General features: G+C 40.7%; 1 protein-coding gene across 2 annotated transcripts in view; it reads right to left on the reverse strand.

The window, feature by feature from the left end:
- Nucleotides 1-349: 349 nt before the first annotated feature.
- The window catches only part of TENT4B (terminal nucleotidyltransferase 4B), a 60147-nt gene continuing 37477 nt past the window's right edge, over nucleotides 350-23019 (reverse strand). The window contains exons 2-12 of one of the 2 annotated variants that reach the window (XM_029207908.1): nucleotides 15387-15510; nucleotides 13632-13678; nucleotides 12084-12204; nucleotides 10871-10978; nucleotides 8134-8262; nucleotides 7169-7382; nucleotides 5297-5423; nucleotides 5089-5192; nucleotides 4806-4993; nucleotides 2494-2658; nucleotides 350-1333 (exon numbers count right to left, since the gene is read on the reverse strand). In XM_029207908.1, the coding sequence (XP_029063741.1) occupies nucleotides 1157-1333; nucleotides 2494-2658; nucleotides 4806-4993; nucleotides 5089-5192; nucleotides 5297-5423; nucleotides 7169-7382; nucleotides 8134-8262; nucleotides 10871-10978; nucleotides 12084-12204; nucleotides 13632-13678; nucleotides 15387-15510 (1504 nt within the window). In that variant the 3' untranslated portion in view covers nucleotides 350-1156. The remainder of the gene's footprint in view (nucleotides 1334-2493; nucleotides 2659-4805; nucleotides 4994-5088; nucleotides 5193-5296; nucleotides 5424-7168; nucleotides 7383-8133; nucleotides 8263-10870; nucleotides 10979-12083; nucleotides 12205-13631; nucleotides 13679-15386; nucleotides 15511-23019) is intronic. The other variant, XM_029207915.1, reaches the window with a different exon arrangement.

The following is a 23019-nucleotide window of genomic DNA, read 5'->3' on the forward strand; positions in this document are numbered from 1 at the left end:
AAAGCTGTTTACAGTTACTCTCTCCCACAGTAGTTAAGCATGAATTTAAAAAAGAATAAGAGATGAGAAAAACAAGCACACGCGGCACACGGGGTTAGAGGAGCCAGCATGCAACGCCTGTGGGACTCGAGGTCTCCCTGCAACAGGAATGGGACCAGACGTGGGTGGCCTTTTTTTTTTTTTCCTATTAGGAAGAAAAGAAAAAAAAAAAAAAGACTGCAAAGGAAACAAACACAAAGTCATGTAATTGCCCATTGCCCAAGACGACAGCACTATAGAAAACAGTTGCAAGTCAATTCTTAGAGATGACTAGAGATTTTTCAGTGTTTACACAAAAGTACATAGTACGTATTTTTTTTTTTTTTTTTTTTTTTTTTTTTTTTTTACAAAATAAAGTAAACGTCATTTGCCACCATAACCTTTTCTTTAGAGAGGAAAATTTTTGCAGCAGGTCACAAGGGTTCTATTAAGTCATTTCAATGTTGAGGAAACAAATTGAGTAATAGAACTAATCACTTCCCTATAGATGGATGTTAAGATGACAATTCAGATTATTTTTCAAACTAATCCTGAGAAAAATCTGTTTACAATTTAAACAGTAATGTTATGTAAAAAGTATTAACAAATCCACTATTACAAATATCAATTTCCTATATGGTCATCTATATATACACACAATAAAATGGTAAATATATGCAAAAATATTAAAAAAAAAAAAAACATGCACAGATCACTTTCCCCTTTGAAATCTGGACTTCCTATAAGATACCTGTGTTTTCCTTCCCCACCCCATCCTCTGAAATTGTTTCTTGTTTCTATCACCCTACCCACACTGAATACTATTCCCTATAACTCTGCATAAAGCCAATGAGAAATAGATTTATTTTACATTCAAGCTTTAAATCTTAAAATGACCCTGTTATAGCATATGACTTATCAAATGAGCAGCCTTTTTTTTCCCCCTTTTTTGCGTGCTTTTCGTTTTTGCAGTTGTCAGTCTTCATGATCCATTCCGTGGCGAGCTGGGAAAAAACGCAGTTTGCTAAATCAACGTCTGAACAGTGTAAGGCTCCCGAATGTTTCCCAGGAGTCCCTATCCAACTGTCCTGAGCATGAGATCATTGCACACAGAAGACAGTCCATCGTACAACGCCGACTATCTACAAAGGTCTGAGAGGGGGGCGTCCCTCTTGTGTTTCCTCTTTTTGCCATGGTAATACTGATTATTTGATTTGCCTTGATGTTGTTTGTTTGTCATCAAGGAACCATGGCTTGTTTGGGTTGTACCTTGGAAGCCTTTGCTGGAAGAACGAAAGAGCCTTGCTGATCCATGCTGCAGAGAAGGAAAGCGGTCAAAAAGACATCAGTATTGCAGATTCAACAGAGCACTGGCTAAGACCTACCTCGGGGAGCTTTCATAACTAGGAACACGCTGACTTATCTAGCAGGCAGAAAACGATGCTACAGGGGTTAACTCTCTCGGGCTCTAAAACTTTTAAATATCAAAAAACATAGACCACTTCTTCTGTTAAGAAGAAGCCCTGTCTTCTTAACAGAGTATATGCAATGTAAGGCTTTTCTTAAGGAGCCTATCGACCGATACACCACGTAACAAATGGCATTACTGGAAGAAGCTGTCAGACATGCAGGTGTGTTGCCAGGTCAGGGGTCATCACAGCTGGCCACTCCTTTCCTGCTATCACGTGTCACTTTAATTGCCATTTCTAAACGAGTCTGTGTTTGGTGCACATGGCTACAGGTAAAGTGGATTCTGCGAGTCAAGTCACACATGAGGTGACTGACATTAACAGTCAATCTAACAATCAAGGGGCCTTCCCCAGGGTCCCTGATGTACTGGGAGAGGGTGTGATGGCCTTAGGCCAGAGTCGAGTACGAAATGACTTCTTCCCCTCATTTTGATTCATTACTCACAATGAATAAAATTTCAGGCAACTGAAAAACTTCCAATAGAGTGTCTCTGTGGCCTTTTTAAGTCAAAGCTAAAGCTAATCAGCTGACTATGGCTGACTGCTGCCTGATCATTTCAACACAGGCAACCAGGTATTGAATTTTAAAATAAAAAAGGATATATTATTCCCAGATGTGCACAACACTGCAATGAGGTCATGCAAAAACTTCACGTGAGTTTACTTCAAGTACAGCTGAAACTTTTTATAACTTGAAGCAATTTTTTTTTATGCTGAATCTGTAATAAGGTGGGTTGGCCGGGACATCTTATAAGGACCAGGTGCTAGATTCCCACAAAGGTTTATGTTACAATGGTGTCTCACAAAGATCCTCAGGACATCCTGTTACTAGAAGCACTGTCACGCTTTGGCACCTCTTAGAACAAAATATGTTTGTTTTTTAACCTAGAGCTTTCTTTAAACCCATAATGTGTATGAATACATATGTATATATGTATATGCACGTACAAAACTCTTAAATATTCTATACGGAATATTAACAATCAAAAACACAAATTCCACACACCTGGGATTTGTTGGTGCTGTTGGATATGTTAGTGGTCTGGGTGCTCTGCATTTTCCCGCCTGCCTGAGAGGACTCCGAGGACACATCCTGCGACCCTACCCGGTTCCCAGTGGACGGGCGGCAGAGCAGCTGTTTCGGGGTTTTGCACGGTGTCGCATCGGAATCCTAACACAAGTCACATGAATTATAATGTGACACAGTAATAATTTAGACATTCAATATTAAGAAAGGAAAAGAACTTCAGCTAAGCACTCTCTGGACTAAGTCTAATAAATATTTGGGAGTTAAAGGAAGCACACAGAGGAATTTATAAAATTAACTGCTTAAGTTTTCTTCCAAACATTTAAAGTGGCTTATTCTATCAGAGGGTTTCTGTTCATTGTTAAATCCATTGCCCACGCCTGACCTTGTTAATCGGCCTTGAAGGAGCTCATAGAGGTCCAAGTTTATTTGCATTTTTATTTACAGAAAATGAACCATGGTATAGTGGAAAGAGCATGGTAAAGAGTGAGGACCTAGGTCCCGGTCCCTGATTCAATGTCTTCAACCAAATACAAAACAGTCACTTTACAAAGCTCAGTCTCTCAGAGTCTGCGATGACAAATCAGTGCTCCCTGCACCGAACACACCGAGTGGATCAGACTTCCCAGAGACACCGGTCTGAGCCCACCTGTTTCTGGGCTGCTGGGCCCATGACTGCTACTCTTTCCTCAGCTCTACCTTTCCCCTCACACTCTGCCCAGCATTTCAGAGACACATACTCTCAGTCCCTAAGGCGCCCTCTCGAGGCTGTTATCTGCTTTTGCCCCTCTGTGTCTGTGACATCTAGCTCAGCATTCTGTCCTCCACAGCTCTGCTCTAGGAACCACAGCTGCCCACAGGTAGATCCTGCATGTGAGCGTTTACGACTTCATTATGATAAACAGTCATTGTCGACAACGAAAAACTACGCCTCTTCCATATTTACAATTTTTTTTTTTTTTTTTTGCAGTACGCGGGCCTCTCAGAGCGTTGTGGCCTCTCCCGTTGTGGAGCACAGGCTCCGGACGTGCAGGCTCAGCGGCCCTGGCTCACGGGCCCAACCGCTCCGCGGCATGTGGGATCTTCCGGGACCGGGGCACAAACCCGCATCCCCTGCATCGGCAGGCGGACTCTCAACCACTGTGCCACCAGGGAAGCCCTCCTCTTCCATATTTAGAGTATTTTATGTTATACACTTAATGAAGCCAATAAAGTCCATTTTATTAATAGATCTTGATTTTAAGTAAACTCAGGATAAGACAGAAAGTAGATTAGGGATTTCCAGGGCACGGGGGGGAGAAGAAATTAGGGACTGCTAATAGGTTTGTTTTTGGGGTGATGGAAATGTCCTGGAATTAGATAGTGGTATAGCTGCACAATATCATAAATATGCTAAAAGAAAACCACTTAAGTTGTACATTTCTAAATGGTGAACAAGAGAGTATATATCCCATTTATATAAAATTTTGAAACAGACAAAACTAATCTATGGTATTAGAAAATCGTAGTGGTGGTTACTTCTGAGGGTAAGATTGGGAATTTACTTGAAAACATCATGAGGGAACTCTTTGGGGTGATGGTAATAGTCTGTATCTTGCTAGGATTTGGGGTTACACATGTGTATGCATTTGTTAAAATTTAGTAAATGTATAATTAAGATCTCCTTATACGTTAATTTTATATCAAAAGAGAAAACTGGACAAACGCTGAACTGTGGTTAATGACAAGCACACAACAGTACTTTGTGGGAGGTGTGCTAATGTCTGCAATACTTTGAAATGTACCAAAGAATAAGATGAACTGGTGAATGAATGGACAGCTCTGTGATAAGCCAGTAAAATGTTAATGGTAGAATCTAGTGGTGGCGTATATGGATGTTCACTAAAATCCTTTCACTTTTGGCTGTATGCTTGAAAATTTGAACACAATGTTGAGAAAAAGTATAATCATAGGGCTTCCCTGGTGGCACAGTGGTTGAGAGTCCGCCTGCCGATGCAGGGGACGCAGGTTCGTGCCCCAGTCCGGGAGGATCCCACATGCCGCGGAGCGGCTGGGCCCGTGGACCGTGCCCACTGAGCCTGCGCGTCCGGAGCCTGTGCTCCGCAACGGGAGAGGGGACAACGGTGAGAGGCCCGCGTACTGCAAGAAAAAAAATAAAAGTACAATCATAAAGTTATTAAAATTTCCCAGGAACAAACAAGAAAATGAGCTAGCCTTGGCTCTCTAGATAGAGTTACCCCCAACAGAACTCCTAAGGGTCTAGGTTTAGAAAACAATGTCTTCATACTTACGACGTCACTAGAGCTGGACTGTGTAGCGGAAGAGGAAGACACTGGACCTGATGAAGAGTTTGAAGAGTGTTTACTAACAGATTCCGAAGTTTTACTTCTACATTTTCCAAGGGCTTCATTTTCTTCAGATAGATTATTATTACATTTATCTAACTGCTGAGTATCTACTATCAAGGTAACACCATTTCCTGAAAGAGTGGCAAAAGATTGGAAAACGTTTCTTCCCATTAAGCACACACAACACAGAAAAGCCTCTAATACTCAATCGATGAAAAACTCTTACCATTGCATGAAGGCTCAGGCCTATTCTGCAAGCCCCACTGCTTTGATATCCAGTCTCTATATGTGGCAACTTCATCTGTTACTCTAATTATTCTACCTAATATGCTGCAAGTGTTTAAAAAAAAAAAAAGAGGGGAGGTACATTAATTTGAAGATAAGAAGCCACAACCAATTTTGACCCAATGGGCTGATTTTAGTTAAACTTTTACCTCTCCGTTTCGTTGTTGGGATAGTACTTTGCTATTGGCGATACAGCATGACTCAGAACAACGTAGGCATAATCAAAGGCCTGTTTCACTTGCATGGCCCCATATGAACTCCTTCCAACATCATTACCTTTAAAAGAAATATGTACATAAGATATTAAAACTTACCGTGGCTTAAAATGAACTAGATGTTTGTGAGCCCTCTTTTGGGAGAGCAAGGGCACTCACTATCCTGCTAGAGTGGCACTCAGAATCTGAGCTGTCAGTCGGTCCCACAGCTCCCCAGACTCTATAAACACGTGCATCACGCATAAATATGTTCTTATGTCACATAAATTGCCTAAATGTCTTCTGGCCCAACAGGACTATCCCATACACAGTCATGCAAGTAAAAGAAGTAACGGCCTGGTTTTCCCTAAGAGGGAAACCAAGCTAAATTATAAATACTTATTTTTTGCTTGGTAGGTATACAGACATCTCCTTCACTAAATTATGAGCTCCTAAAAAGCAAGGACCATCTTGCTGAAAAAACCTTAGTGTCCTTTAGGTAGGGTAGGCTCCCAGTAAACATTTCCTCAATGAATAAACACAGAACTTTCTTTTTTTTTATTGGCCGCACTGCACGGCATATGGAAATCCTAGTTCCCCGACCAGGGATCGAACCTGAGCCCCCTACATTGCAAGTGCAGAGTCTTAACCACTGGACCGCCAGGGAAGTCACCACACAGAACTATTAATGTTTATAAGATGGCTCATCAAGCCAGAAAAGGGCTCCTAGGTAACTACTCTATCTCTTAACTCCCTTTCCTTACTCATTTTCAAGGCCAATACATTAAAAGCAAATGACTAAAAGCATTTCCATTGAAGTCCGATAACACGGAATCTAAATATTTTACAATTATATCAGGAAAAAATATTGCCCAGAAAAACTAGGATACAAGCAAGCAAACACAGCATCATGAAAGCACAGGAGGAATTCATTTTCTGCTCACTTTTAAGCCAACATAAAGCCGGAAAAAGCACAGGGAGACTATGCAAAATTAAAAAGAAGGGGTCCGAAGGGAAACTTAACTATCTCTTGGTACCCTTTCCCTCATGAATTCTGAGACATATGAGCGAGCTCACTCTCTCTAATGACCTCAAAATCCTCACTTAAAGCGCCGTTTGACAATTGGTTAGAATCAGGAGCAGTGAGGACGCAAGAAAGAAGAAAAATGGCACCAAACTGGAGATGCACAAACCCACCCATATAGTTAATACCCATTCTCCTTTGCCTTTAAGAGTCGAATGGATTCCACTCCCAACTCAACTCATTTGGAAGTATGCAATGTGTTTTCCTGCTGTGTGTGTGTGTTTATGTTCATGTGTTTGCTTATAAAATATTTTGAGGGCTTCCCTGGTGGTGCAGTGGTTGAGAGTCCGCCTGCCGATGCAGGGGACACAGGTTCATGCCCCGGTCCGGGAAGATCCCACATACCGCGGAGCGGCTGGGCCCGTGAGCCATGGCCGCTGAGCCTGCGCGTCCGGAGCCTGTGCTCCGCAACGGGAGAGGCCACAACAGTGAGAGGCCCGCGTACCGCAAAAAAAATATATATATATTTTGAGGGGAAAAAAAATGACTACAATTACAAGTTAATGCTTAATTTTTCATCTGAAGAGAGTTTAAAGTACAATATGATGACTGACAATGCCCTTTTCTTTCTTTTTCTTTTTTTTGCCGCACTGAGAGGCCCGCGGGATCTCAGTTCCCCCGACCAGGGATTGAACCCAGGCCCTCAGCAGTGAAAGCGTGGAGTGAGTCCTAACCACTGGACTGCCAGGGAATTCCCAATGCCTTTTTCTTTGAACGTCCATAAATTTACCTAAATTCAATACCTGGTTGTAAAGGATCTTCAATATAAAGCATGGATGGCCTGTAGCCATCTAGCATATTTTTCTGTACTTCATCTTTGGCCACATAGGAACCACCATCCTTTATCCGGATGCCAGTCTTTAAATAATTGAAGTGTCGTCCATATAATTCAAAAAATTCTATTAAGAGGACACCATAGTTTGTATTGGGGATGCAAGCATCTTCCCTGGGATGTAACTAAAATGAGAAGAAAAAGAATTATATTGGACTTTCTCTAAATTCAAGGTGAGGATAATAAATGACATTCTAACTTCTATAAACAGTATTATTATAATTTTGCTTTAGCATAGCAGCCAATAGGTCATGGAGTTAGAGCAGGCTAATCATAATAGTACTTCTATTATAGACAACCTAAATTAAAGCCCCATGGGTGTGGGGGGACCTGGTGGGGGACAATTTATAAGGCTGAATTTTACAGCTGCCCCAGGATGCTGAGAGCGCGGGCTTGGCCCAGCATCAGGGGAGTCATTCTGACTCACCAGCGAGTCACGCAGTCGGCAACACTGCGCCACATAAATATGCTCACTGACGAGAGTAAGACTTCTAACTCATCTTAACCAGACAGCAAATCTCAATTCCAGCTAAACTTACAAGGGTAGTTGCTTAGAAGACATTCTTAATTTTGGCATTTGTGTTACTATTTACACCTATGGAAACCACACCATACTTTTGCATGCTAAAATTTGCAGTGAAAAGTCTCAAAAATACTAGAGCACACGGGATTAAAAATAAAAAAAAAATATTCTTCCCTAGGGATTTTAAAGTACTTATTTGCTAAATTATAAAAAGGTACCTAGTTTAAAGGGAGAAGTCGTAAGTAATCAAGGGAAACACTCTAATTAGAGCTTGATTTAAATTTTTTCCAAAATGATTCCCAACTGATTTATTTTAAAAAATGTTTAGTGTACACTAGTATGGTATAACTTACCTGAAGGAAACTCACTGCCATTAAAAAGAGACTATAAGAACCAATTCCACCTGTAAATACTTCATTAAGGTCCCTCTGTAATAAGAACTGTTTCAATACTAAAACCAAGTATGGTAATACAGGATATTTCTGGAAAAGAAAAGTGTATTTTCAATGAATTCCTACATCAATAATAGCTCTAAGCATTAACAGCGTATGTGGTCTCTAAGTATAAACCGGTCCTTACATTACAAACTTTGGTGGACATATGTAACATACTTAATTTTCTATTTTAAAAACAAGCTATAAAAAAGTAAGCTAAAAGTAATTAAGGATTGTCTCCTCACATCTAAAATCTAAAACATGTAGACGTAAATGACAGCACCCAAGCACTCACTACAGGACAGAAACGCTAGCAATACATATTTTGTGACACTCATTTATGACCATTACCGAATAATATTCAATTGTAAATAGGTAACAGAAACAGTACAGGACAATGTCTCAATTCTTTTTTTTGGCCACACCTCCCAGCTTGCAGGATCTTAGTTCCCCGGCCAGGGATCGAATCCAGGCCCCATGTAGTGAAAGTGCAGAGTCCTAACCACTGGACCGCCAGGGAATTCCCATCTCTTAGAGCACCAAATCAGTGGGATTTTAAAGAATCACTTCTTGTAGGTGGCACTCCATAGGCAGACCAGGGTCCTTCAGATGATTGTGCAGAGCCCAGAAGCAGGAGCCATCCTGCCTGCTGTTCTCCATGCGGGCAGGTGAACACACAGACCCACCTTCTGTGCTTTACAAAGAAGGGTGAGAACATCCATGCTGGCAAATATGGACAGTGTGAGTCTGTCTTTCACTCAGGCACACACTCATTAAGTTCTCTCCACAAGCCAGGCCCTAGGCTAGGGACGCCGAGGGGAACAAAGCAAGCACAAACATCGAGAAAGAAGTCAACAGCCATTCCCTAGGGGCGGTAGAATTACTAGTGATTTCCACTCTTTTCTTGACACTTACAATGAAAACAAACTGCTTCCATAAGAAAGAAAAAAGTTTAAACTTTTGCAAATCTTGTCAAAGTAAGCAAGCATGAGAAACAACAAAAATATGGAGAAATAATCATTTTTAAACACTACAGTTGAACTCAGAAATATAGTCTCTTTAAAGAACAACTAGGCAAATTTCCAACAGAATTTTTTCTGCATATATCCTCTGACCCAGAAAATCCACTTCCGGGAATCTTCCTACAATTTATCAGTGTAAAGAAAGATGTAGGCATGGAAGGATGTCCACCAAGCACTTTCTGTAACAGATAAAACCACTGGAAACAACACCGCGGAAGTGCTACACAAAGCACAATAATCCTGACAAGGGACAACCATGTAGTCAGTGAAAAGAATGAAGGAACCCTGACTGTGCTGATACAGAAAAACCCACCAAAATATTAAGTTAGAAAAAAAGTATTAGACATCTTGTATATAGCGTGCTATATTCCTTTTGTTAAAAATTTCAAGAAGAGGATAAAAAGCAAAGAAAAAAAGCCGATGAAGGCACATCCTATGAAGCTGGTCTAAGCATATAAGGTGTAAGGGTGACTCACTTTTCACTACCCTTTTATACTGGTAAGATTTTTTATCATACGTATTATTCTCAATTTTTTAAAAAGTTTCTTCCTGGTAAAAAGAAACTTTATACACACCCAATACCTCCAAAAGAGTGGGATTACAGATAATATTTCTTTTCTTTTTCTGCTTTTCTATACTCTGCTCATTTATATAAGAATATAATGTTTACCACAGGAGAGTTAAAATTTTTTCTGACATAAAAAGAAAAAGGTGAACCTGAAGAGCTGCTAAAAAACAAAAACATTGTGGGGGCTTCCCTGGTGGCACAGTGGTTAAGAATCCGCCTGCCAATGCAGGGGACACGGGTTCGAGCCCTGGTCCGGGAAGATCCCACATGCCACAGAGCAACTAAGCCCGTGCGCCACAACTACTGAGCCTGTGCTCTAGAGCCCGCGTGCTGCCACTACTGAGCCCATCTGACACAACTACTGAAGCCCGCGTGCTCTAGGGCCTGTGCTCCGCAACAAGAGAAGCCACTGCAGTGAGAAGCCCGCGTACTGCAACGAAGAGTAGCCCCCGCTCTCAGCAGCTAGAGAAAACCGCGTGCAGCAGAGAAGACCCAATGCAGCCAAAAATTAAATAAATGAATAAAATAAATAAATTTATTAAAAGAAAAACATTGTGAATGGAGAGAAATGATATTCTACATAAGCCAAAGCAGTTCACAGTTTTAGTTTTGGGAGAAAAAAGCTGATGGGTTTAAGCATGTGAAATGTTCTGAAGATGATGTTGACAAATTCTGCACTACCTGGGAAGAAAACAGAATAAGCAGAAACAGACTTAAACCACTGCAAGATAAGAGAAGGACACCTGCAGGACCTATCTTACAGGTGACTTGGGGATTAAAATCTAGAAAAGGCTCCCTAGAGAGGGTCTTAATCTGAACTCTTGGAGAGAAGTTCTTCAAAAGCTTCCTCAACCCTTAATTCTTACTTGAGGTCACATTATAAATTACTGATTATTACAAGCAGATTCAAGGAAAGTAAAACCACTGCACAGAAAAGAAGCATTTGTCAGCGATACACATATAAAAATAGTTTAGCCAAGTATATCAGAACACCACCACAACAGAATCTCAAAACAAAACTCCATTTCTAACATTTTCACTGAATAAACACTATAAATTCTCTGACCTTGGTAAAATCTTTGATGAGGTCAGCTGCTCTCACACCATTCTGTACATTAAAGCTGATATCAACTTTCACTTCGGTAAAAGAATCTGTTAATTTAATAATAGGTACCTAGAAAGAGAAGACAGGTAAAATTTAAACACTTTAACCAAATTAAATGACAAAATCAGGGGATGGAAGGTTATCAGACTTGAGGTCTTCACCTCCTCATGAGGACATAAAAACACTGAGTATTCTGAACACTCCGTACCATAGTTGACTTGGCCTTCTAGATATTTTACATTACATATTTAGCATTAACCTCATGCAATATATTTGTAGTTTCTGCTAACTGAGAATTTTGAAATCAGGTAACAAAAACTTTCTCAACATTAATACACTTTGGAGAACAGTTTCCAACTCAAGAAAATCAAGAATTATGAACATCAGCCCAACAGCACCGAACCGTTTCCAATAAGAAAACTGCTAGATTCTTAAGTCACACGCAGTAAGCCGCTGGCCTTTATGGTCAGTTTTGCAAACAGCCCAAAAAACAACCTAACAAGAGAACTTAAAATGTAAGAATGATTCTCAAATGAAAAATGATAGGATGATTTATATGCGATATCAGGAATTCTTTAAAAAAAAAAAAAAAAGCTCTATTTCTACCATGTATTAGAAAACACAGGCCAGCAAACTTTGTGTACAGAACTGGATTTCCAAATTAACGGCTTTTAATAAAAAACAATACAAGTTGTTTTGCTCTAATAAAACCTAATATGCAAAAATCCAAACTTCTGAAATAGACATATTTATTTCTAAAATGAGCTTCTGTGAAAATTCTTTAATGTCCATTCCGTTAGTTAAAATATGACTTGATGTACAAAATTTCAATTAATACAATTCTTCAAGGATACAAAATATGACAGAAAAGCAACAGCTGTGCAACTATAAACTGTATCAGATATCCACATTTTTACTTATGTTTTTTATATTAAAAAATCTCTACAGTATTATGTATGATAAATTGAATAATATTTTTTAAAGAAATGTACAACCAGAATAATTCATTTGTCTCACAAACACAACTTTTTATGTACAAGCACTGTGATCATGAACAAAAGGAAGGAATAATTCACTCACAATCCGACGGTGCTCACCAAAATTGAATTTTAATTTTACAAGTTTCATGCATAAGTAACCTAGAGAGTTTAAGAGGAAATGCTGAAGAACTTACAGTTGCTTTGTCTAGAACTTTCACCGAGTCCTCATCTGCAACCTTATGCTTCCGAAGAGCTTCTTCCAGGGTCCAGAGGGGTAGGTTCTCCCACTTCCCAAACACCACAAGATCGATGTCACTGAACACAGAGCACACACAAGAGTTGTTTCAAGAAGTGAGAAACTGTACTTACTTTAACTCATTCAAGCTACAGACAGCAGGTTAGTACAATGGAACTCTATTTCTCACCCTGCCCAACGAAGACTAAATGTGTTGGTGAGGACTGTTTTTAGAGAGGAAGTGGAAACTGGTGATTTTAACAACCTCCTCCTTCTCCTGGTCATTTCCCGGGGTGATTTTAAAAGAAGTAACACCTCAAAAACACCAGTTAACGTTTCCTGTTCATAAAGGCTTCTGGTACTAAAAAACTTAAGACTTTCCAAGTGAATGAGGTTAACTGATTGTGGCTTACATTATTAAGTATAAAAAGCAAGATGCAGGCAGTGTATCTAGTATGCTACCATTTGTGTACAAAAGGAAGAAACACACATTTCCTTTTATATGCATAGAATATCTCTGGAAGGATATGCAAAGAACTGGTAATAGCAGCTCCTCCAAGGAGAGAAACTGGGGGAGAGAGGTGGGATCCAGACTTTTCATTGTAATTACGTGTGTGCTCTTTTCAAATCTGAACTAGGTAAATGCAGTACTGTTCATAAAATTTAATTAAATTATTAGAAAGAGTGACTCAGGTTTTGCTGAGGCTCAGAACCTAAATAAGGAAAAATATGAATGGACTCAAAGTTGAATATTTTATGGCTTTTGTAGGCCTAAGACAGCAATGGGAAGAATGGAAATTGCTAGGATCCATCCACTTTAACACATTTTAAGCTTGGGTAAAGTAGACTGAATCAAACTCAAATGAAAAACATGATGGATGCCTATAGTGCACTTGAACATTTGTTAAAAGGGTAAATCTCAGGTTGAGTGCTCTTACCACAATAAAAACAAAAACATCATAAATGTTTTTGCTTCGTAAAGACCACAGCATTTCAATTCTTAGAGGACGGGTACCCACTCCTCAAGGAAGTCTTACTAACCCCCAAAATCACCCCCAACACACACACCCCACCCCCAGCTATGTATGGGCCAAGACAGCCCTCATTTGAGAAGACCGAAACAAACAAGAGGCCTGAAAAGACCAAGACTTCCCTCAGAGAAGAGTCTGTACCCTGATTTTCTGAATCAGAACACTGGAACAGGAGCTAATAGTATGAGTTCTCAATAAAAAATGAGAGACCTGGCATTCCAGAGAATCCAAATTCTAGAGCATAATCAGGTGTTTTACCATAATATGACATTAACATCTGTGTTAGTGGGTTAAGTTACAGGGTTGAACAGTTCTCTGCAGTGATATTCTACTTCAAGATAATTCAAATAAAATACAGGTAAGTGAATTTTTGTTTCATAAACCTGCTTTGTTTCAACTCTTACACATTCAACAGTCAAAGCGCAGACACTCTAAAAAAATGTACAATCCCTTATGAGTGCCATAAATGTACTAACCTAGTAGGTAAATACAGGCCAGTTTTAAAACTTCCAAATATCTGGACCTAAAAGAGAAAAAATTGTTATATTAAAATATCAGATGAAAAGCCACCAAGCTATGGAGAAATGCAGGGTTTTGCCACCCTCTACTGGTAATTTTTAGTACTACAAGAGCATTTTTTTTCTAACACCGTGCTTTCATGAAGCGGGATCCCGTGGCTTATAGGCAGACATTCGGAATACAGCTTAAACTTATTAGGTTCAAATATCCAATATGTAGACTTAAATAGAAACCTATCAAAAGTAATGTTCAGGTCACTAATGTTCCCTGATAATCTAGAGATATAATCACAAATCCTTAACTTCTGTTCTCTCAAAAGGAATCTTCGCATAGATTACTGCATTAGGGTCAGACTACTTCAGTTCCAGGACAAGTGCCAGCCTGTAGGCCATCTCCACAGAGAACACCAGGCACTGTCATTATAACATCATGCTGTGGCATAAAATCAGGACATATCCTATCTCAAACCACAGAGAACAGTGGAAGACTCAGGCAAATACGTGTTTGCAAGTAATTGCAATAAAGGATGAGCAATGAAAAAACTTCAACTTTTGAGGTGAGATGGACCCAGGAACCTAATCACAGCCTCGTGCGCCTCATCTGCAAAAAAAAATTGTGGATAAAATCCCCCACCTCAGAAGGAGGAGGACTGATTAATTTAGATCAGGGTTTCTCAACTTCAGCACCGCTGGCATCCGGGGCAGATAATTCTTTGTGTTGAGGAGCTGCCCTGTGCATCATGTGATGTTTAGCAACCTCCCTGGCCTCTACTCACTAGACGCCAGGAGCGCCTCACCAGTCACGATAATAAAAAATGTCTCTGACGTTGCCAGACGCCTCCTGGGGGAGAAACGTATCCCCGGTGGAAAGCTGTCAATCTAGATCACATGGGAGGAACAACGTGGTATACAGTGGCTGCTCAATAAAATATTATTAGTGTCCTCCCCTCTTCCCTGTACCTACAGTATCTTATTTGAGGCTTCTCTGTTTTGCCAACTGGACCAGAAAAACTTCCCTGGCTTCACCTTTACCAGCCCATGACGGAGTCTAAAGAAAAGCTATACAACACAATGTACAATGTAATGGATTCTACTAAGTTACTTCTTCGAATGCACAAAATTGTACAACAGACCCTCAGAGGAGCCCTAAAAAGTGAGCGTCCACAATAAGAACCACAAATAAGCAGAGGAAATCTTGGGCAAAAGTTTTATTCACTGGGTGGGAGCTATACTGGGAGGCAAGGAGTGATTAGAAAAAGAGAAGAAAACAGCAGTTTCAGGAAAGTAGAACACACGCCTGCATTAGCCTAGGAAAACGAATTTCAAATGACATAAGAAATTCCTACTTGACATCTTCATTCAGCTGTACACAATTATGTAATGTTCATACTGACAGGCTGGAACAAAATAGTAACAGCGTTTTGATACATCACATCCAAATAACCCACTACTACAAGGAGGCTTTATTTGTCTTTCTTCTCTTTATAGTAATGATTCCTAAAAATAGTTTGCAGTTAGTAGCTGCTATTCAGTACTGCAAAGAAACAGTTTTAAGTAAGTCATCCAATTCAATGCAAATAATTAGGAAGCCCAAAATTCTAAAAGCTGAAGAAAATTCTTTGCTTTTAAAATTTCATTAGATCACAACTCTACAGATGCACATACACAGGGATATTACCACCGAAGCACCCTTCTACCCAGACAGGTACTCACGTCAGCACTGGGCCAGAGTTCCTTAATCACACTCTCGATCCTGTTCACCACCTCCATCCGCATCTTCTCCTCCTCTGGTCTTGGAGACATGTATTCATAAAAATCACTTATTTCTTCGTGCAGACTGAAAAAAAAAAGCAGAAAAGTTAATATGAGCGGGGCCAGACTAATGAGAAATCACTAGCTTAAATAATCTTACCTCCTTAAGTCTATAAGATAACTCAGTTGATGATTTTACATTCACAGATTTCTCACCTTAATTTTAAAGTTACAATTCATGCTAAAATGGGAACGTACAAAATTTAATCAAAATGCCAAAATAAATAAAACAAGAAATTCCAAATTCCAAGAAGCCTTAATAGAAGTGTACTAGCAGCTCTCATAGCACGTATTTATCTGCCTGTGCAGAATATTTGCTGGGTGCTGGTGATTTTTAAATTTCTTAAACTTCAAGTGTAAGGCCTGGCCTCTGCCTTTACACTTCTGATCCAGTAGATATGAACACAAGAAGATACAGAATCTAGGTGGCAAAGACAAGCTTCCTGGCAGCGCGGATGACCCTCTAACCCCTCTGTAATCCATTCCTCACAGGAGCAAAACAGCGTGTCTTTCATAATGTTTGCTTCGTGAATTAAGTGTCAAATGAATAGGTCAGCCAGTGAATATCAGCAAAGACCTGAAAAGAATGGCTGGCAGACGAGGCTCCACGAAGGAGCTAAGACGACTTCCAGAGACCGAGAGGTACAAGGCACACTCAGGGAGCCCCGAGCAGAGGGCACAGCCTGTGGCGGAGGGAGGAGTAAAGGGAGGAACAGCAGCTGAGAGCAAGGCAGAGCCTGATGGCGGCAGGCTTTGAACGAAAAGCTAAGAAGTTCAGACCTTCCCCGGGGTAACGGAGCTATTTAAATGCCTCTGAGAGGGACCCGGGAAAGGCTGACTTAAAAAATGGAGCATTTTAAGAAGATTCATCTGGCAGTGGTGCAAACAATGGATTGGGAAAGAGACGAGACTGGAGGCGGAGGAATGGCTCATAAACTACTGCAACTGTAGAAGAACTAACTAGCTGAAGGCCTGGAGGATGGTGGAAGGAAAGAAATGGGCTCCAGAAGTGCCACACACACGGACACAATGGCTGGGCCGCAGGGCATGACCAGCAGTGGAAAGACAGGAGTGAGGACACCTGCAAGGGCTGAGGCCTGAGCGGCTGGGGGCATCAATGAACAAGATGAAAGGAAAAACTAGGCTGGCGAAGGGGCTGGGTGTAGTCAATTACTACTGCAGAAGAGAAGAAGACGAAAATAGCATTCCTTAACAAGCTGGCGCAACTGTGAAGCGCTACCTCTAGGAGGGAAAACTGAATATAAAATGGGAGGAAGTCTGCTGAACTTGCGTTGGACGCAGACAAGGTGGGAGGCCGGGCTCCAGGTAGCTGGAGGTAAGCCAGAGTGAGGTTGTGCTCGTGGCGTCTCAGTCTAGCACCACTGTGATGGACCAGGAAGCCAGGAGAAGGGCACTAGTTAAATCGCAATGGGTGTCAAGTGCCAGAGGGGAGCATGCTGGGGGGCAGTGGCAGGCAGTGCAGCCTCGAAGCAACAGAATCCGGAAGGAGGGGTGTGCCCGCAGCGGCAAGCCCATTCAGGTCCAGAGCGCGTACGGGATTCACAGGAAGCTAGAAACACCAGGACATCCAAAATGGTTATAAAGAAAGGAAAGAAAAATGTCTAAATCCCAACCTCCGCTGGCTATAACATTTAAAATGTGGCTGAGTAAGCAATCAACAGTTTCTGCCTCTTCTGATGTTTTATTTTTAGACAGAGTCAAAAACACTTGAGTTCCAGACTCAGGCTCAGCCTGAGGGCAGCTATGTTCTTTTTGAAAAGCAACTGGCACTTTCTGGCCTTGGTGTCCTCAGGCACGACCAAAGGGTTGGCAACAGGGAGCCTTTTCAGCCCCTTAGTTTCAAACCCTGGGCCATTTGGTAAGGAATGATTTATAGCAGCGTTCTGCCTGTTCACTGTGCAATACCACAGAAAACTGGATTTTAAAACTCCAGGGAGTTCTGCAGGTGGAATCAAGTCTTCCTTGGTATGCTTCTAGGTACCCTAGGATCTTCTGATTTTTTTTAAGCTTCCCAGGTTTTAATATATTCTCTAAGGTTATCCCCTTTGGCTTCTTAAAGATAACAGCTAAAATGACTGGTCATTACAGAGTTTACAGCTTGCTTTACTCTTCTGCACTTTTGGCAGGGATGAGGGCCACAAATAAACAACAAAATAAACGGACTTCTTATCTAACTGGATCATTTGCTATGTATCAGAGTTTGTGGTTCGAAAGCAGATCACTGTAGAATACTTCCATTTTAACCAATGGAAAAAACCTCCTAAATTTGACTGTTATCTATTCTACAAAGGCCCACTTACACATTTTCTAATTCAAATACAGGCAAAAAATATTTAGCCTGTCTTCCAGTTAATCTTCAAGTCATATGAAACTAAATAAGAACACTACCGAGCGCCCATGTTCAGGGCATTACAAGGAAAAAGGCTAGTCACACATGATCCTTGCACTGGGTAGTTTCCATCTAATGATGAAAAGAAATACTCATTTGAAGTAGTTTTGTGATGTGTAATATATATATTCTGCACTGTTCCACCACAGGCAGGTTGCAGATAAACAGGAGTGCTTTCCAATGATGATAGCTTCGGGAAATGGAAAGGGGTTGCCTTGCAAGGTAGTAAGGTCCCCGTCACTACAAGTATAAATAAAAAAAACTAGATGACCATAAAGCAAACAAAGGTCTTATAAGAGATTTCTGAACTTGGTAAAAAGTGGAGAAGATTCTAAAATTCCTGTTTATCACTAGGCTTTTAGGTTTCTAATTAGCACATTAATTTGGAGACAAGATATTACAGTTTTACGTGACAAATCCTTAAATCAAGACTACCCTAAACTTTAAAAATCCATGGAACCATCTTCCCATTTAGGAAAATATGGTTCTACAGCTTATCTGTAGATTTGCATTTGCCATATTGGAAGGGGGAAAGAGGAATAAAGGAAAAAGGGAGGGCTATTAAAACAAAAATGTACTGGAACAGTAAGAACAAGAGAACCCATCTCAAGCCTGCCAGGGTCATCTCTTTACCCACACCAAACACAAACATCACTACCTATATCTCGTCTATATTTAACTAGCTACTTGTAAAATGCTTAAAGAACTAAGTGAGAAATGTTGGTATATTTAGGAAATAAATTTCCAGTAAAGATTTTTAAATAATTCTGAGGGGCTCTATCCCTGTGGACTGCATAATTTTACTGGCATGGTGCCATGTATATCTAGGGGCGGCTTCAAAAATCCTGAAGGAACTGACTCCCATTTTTGGAGTAACTACTGCATGCCTGGCACACTTCTGAGTGACATGATGACCTAATAAAGGCTGGAAACTAGAGAAACTTTGCAAGTTTGCTTTCACATATTAACGCAACTTTGTGCCTCTGAAATCAATGACTCAGAGAAAACTTTAGTTTCCCCCACATCTGGGTCAAAACTCAGTATGATTAATTAGTAAATATTGCTGTATGCTACATACGCAGCCTTATGGTTTCTCATCTTAAATTAATAAAATACAACTCTCCTGTGATCAAAATTCCTGAGTGATCAAAACACAGTGCCCTCTATCAGGATATCAATGTTTTCTTTTTATAAGATAAAGTGAGCATGAAAGCACACCCACTCCCTGTTTTTAAAGGAAAAGTACATAATATAAAAGCAATATGATAAAGTAGGTGCTACTATACAACTGGAGAGGATACCACCCCCCCAAAAAAACAGAATCAAAATTAATTTGCTGGGGTAAAATTTACATTAATCTCAAAATTAATGATAATACAAAAATTTAAAGTGACAAGGAAGAAATATCAACAAAAAATAGCTTCTGTATTTTAAAAAGTACAACCCCACAGATAATTTAGGTCAAAACAGAGACATGAAAAAAAAAAAATTGCTTCTGCTCTGAGAAAAGTTCCACCAGGGAGAAATGTTAGCCTTTCAAAATGGCCCTCAAAGGCTCAGTTTCTCTGGCTATCAAAGGGAAGAACTGCTTCACACCCTTTCAGCTGGGTTGCCCAGGGTGGCGGTGTGAGTCTCTTAGGAGCTTCTGTACCCTCAAAACCAGAGGCAACATGGCAGTCTCCCTGATGCCTCCGGGCCAAGGCAGGCAGATCACCCACTGCTGGCCCCGCTGCTCAACACTGCTCCCTGCAGTTCAGCCAAAATCTGTTCAGGGGCTGCTTCCTGAGGGACACCTGCCCAGCTTGCAATGTGCCTGAGAACACTGCCACATCAAGGGCAAGCTTTCCAGTTTCCATAACTGAAGTCCTCATTAATTATAACTTCAGATTTACATGAAGGCATTGACAAAGTTCTATTCAATTACTCCCCCCCCAAATTTTAAGATTAATAATAACCAATTTTGACAAGGACATATGGAAAAGGCACTCACATGCTGTATGTAAAAATATAAACTACTACAACCTCTCCAGAGGTTGTTGTATTAATTAGTGATAAATAATGCTTATATAAATAATTTTTAAAATCCCATTATTTCATTAAAATCAGGATCTGGAAGAGTATCTTATCTGCAGTCCTATGTTTACTGCAGCATTATTCACAATAGCCAAGATATGGAAACAACCGAAATGTACATTGACAGATGAACAGATAAAGGAAACATGGTCTATATCTATAATGACATATTATTCAGCCTTAAAAAAGGAAATCTTGCCATTTGCAACACAGACAAACCTGAAGGACATTATGCTAAGTAAAATAAGCCACTCAGAGAAAGACACATACTGCATGATTCCACTTATAGGCAATATTTAAAACAAACTCACAGAGGCAGAGAACAGAATTGTGGGTGCTGGGGGCTGGCATGGGGGTGTGGGTGGGGAGTTGTTCAATGGGTATAAAGTTTCAGTTAAACAAGATGAATAAGTTCCACAGATATGCTGTACAACACAGTGTCTGTAGTTAACAATACTGTGTTATGCACTTAAAAATTTGTTAAGAGGGTAGATTTCGTGTTGCATTCTTACCACAAAACAAGTGAGGGGACACAAGGAAACTTTTGCAGGTGCTGGACGTATCAATTACCTTGACTGCAGTAATGGTTTCATGGGGGGATGCATATGTCCAAACTCATCGAGTTGAATATTTGCATGAAATATGTGCAGGTTTTTGTAAAGCTGTTTAAGAACAAATCCCCTTCTTTTCACCCTTCAGAAATATTTCCATGAGGGAACAAGGATATTCACCACAGCATGATTTAGGATACTAAGTAACTGAGAAACAGCCTCGATGTCCATCAATGGGATCCAATTAAATAATCATAGGAGTACTCATTGACCTTCCCTTGAACTATAGCCAATAACCCATTAAAAAGAATGATGAAGAGCTAAATGAGCTGAGAGAGAAAGATCTAAGATTTGTTATGTTTAAAAGAAAGGATCCCTTTCATGTACATTAAAAAGACACACACAGGGACTTCCCCGGTGGTCCAGTGGGTAAGACTCCATGCTCCCAATGCAGGGGGCCCAGGTTCGATCCCTGGTCAGGGAAAGAGATCCCACATGCCGCAACGAAGATCCCGCGTGCCACAGCTAAGACCCGGCGCAGCCAAATAAATAAATAAAATAAATTTTAAAAGATAAAATAAAGTAATAAAAACACACACACAAAGAGAGAGAGTCACCATATGTTTCTATTTGCATTACAAGTTTTCTGGAAGGAGAACTGTTAACAGTGATGGCTGTGGGGACAGGGCATGGCAGGAGAGGTAGGGACACTTTAGTTTTTTATTTCGTATCACTCTGTATAATCTTGTAATTTTTTTAAAACCACTAGTGCTTATTTGTTTGTCTGCTTTTCTAACAGGAATCATCATTATCTGTTGGGAGAGATTACAGGTCACTTGTCATCTTCTTTATATTTTCCATGTGAAAAATACACACGTGTGTGTATTTCCCCAAAGCTTCGCCCCCACAGAACACGGTCTATATACCATACTGTTTATGGTGACTAAACCTGGTGAGTGAATTTGGGGGTGGGAAGAGACTCACTTTTTTTAAAGTATACACTGATATATATATATAGTCTATCATTTAAAATGCATACACGTTAATTACCAGTGTATATTTTTATAACAAGGAAAAATATCATTAAAGAAAATTAACACTTAAAGGAAAAAGACTCAGCTTACTCTAATAATCGAGCTTTGCAGACCAAAAGGCTACACACCAGGCAGCTGGAAGACTTGAGCAGAGAGGGACCCCAAACCCGGGCACGCAGCAACTGACACATGACACAGTTGGGAAGTTACGGCATGCATGATGCAGTGAGTATAGTAGTAAGTTTCTGCTGCTGTCTGACTCACCCCTTCTAGGGACTTAAATGTGTGTGTATATGCAAGACAAATTTCTGGAAGAATACATAAAACTGCTCGCAGTGGTTTCCTCTGGGGGGAGGGGGTGGGACTGAGGTCTGAGGTATAGGGATTTATACAGCCTTTTGTACTGTTTGATTTTTTTCAAATGCAAGTAGGCACCAAGAGAAGTGAATAACAGCAAGCCCTGGGGCAATCCCTAGAGCAGTCTGAGTGACATCTTCAGGAGGCTCTAGAATTTGATTTTTACAAAGAAATTGTCACACACACACACACACACACACATACACACACACACGTCCTATATTTCCGGCTGCCGGCTAGACTCCTCTACCTATATGTCACCTCAAACTCATTCAAAATGAAATTCCTTGTCTTCTTCCAAAACCTAGCCTTCCTGCTTGCATTTTCTTCCCTGAGTTATTGTTTCCCCAAAATGGAAACCAAACTGGTCTCCCTGCCCCTAGCTTTTCCCTTCTCTGGGCCATCTTCCACGTGAGCACCCTTCCTCAAGCTATCTGTGTCATTTCCTGATGCCTCTTCCCCCCCAGTACAGCCACAAAGAACTGTACTGGTACACGCCAGGCCTCCTCAAGAGCCCCGCCCTTGTACAGGCAGGCCCTGTGCCTGGAACACCTTTTTACTCAGCCTTTGCGAGCTCCACTAGCACCTCCTCAGTCAAGTTCCCAGAAGCAGTGTCACTTCAGCTCCTCCGCAGCGCTCCTGCCCCTCTAGTCTTAGTCCTACCTCCTGCCCAGCAGTCAATCCAAGCGAGTTCACAGCAGATGCCCTGCTCACAGGCCTCCCTGCTCCGACTCGACTCTCCGAGGCAGCTCTGTGTCCCCAGACCCAGGACACAGTACAGAAAAGCACTTCTTGAGGAAGGGACCCTCAGCTGACATATGTACATCTACCCACACCCACGTCCACATGTCATAAAACTTCATGTCAGGCATAGAAGATAAGAATTTTGATTTTAGGCGCTAAATATAGGAGTTCACACAAATAGGAAACACACTTACATACTAGAACCCTTGAGAGAGAGTGTGAAAGGGATTTCCTGTCAGGAGACAGCGCAGGGCTTTAGTTCATGTCTCTTAGCCATTTGCCCCCAGACCTATCTGAAGAGGTGAGACGTTCTTCCCTCAAAAAAGCATTAGGAAAAAGTTGTCTTCAAGTAGAAACAAATGCCA

The sequence above is a fragment of the Monodon monoceros genome, unplaced genomic scaffold (genome assembly GCF_005190385.1).
Source record: "Monodon monoceros isolate NGI ecotype Baffin Bay Population unplaced genomic scaffold, NGI_Narwhal_1 Super_Scaffold_10, whole genome shotgun sequence".
Classification (NCBI taxonomy): domain Eukaryota; kingdom Metazoa; phylum Chordata; class Mammalia; order Artiodactyla; family Monodontidae; genus Monodon; species Monodon monoceros.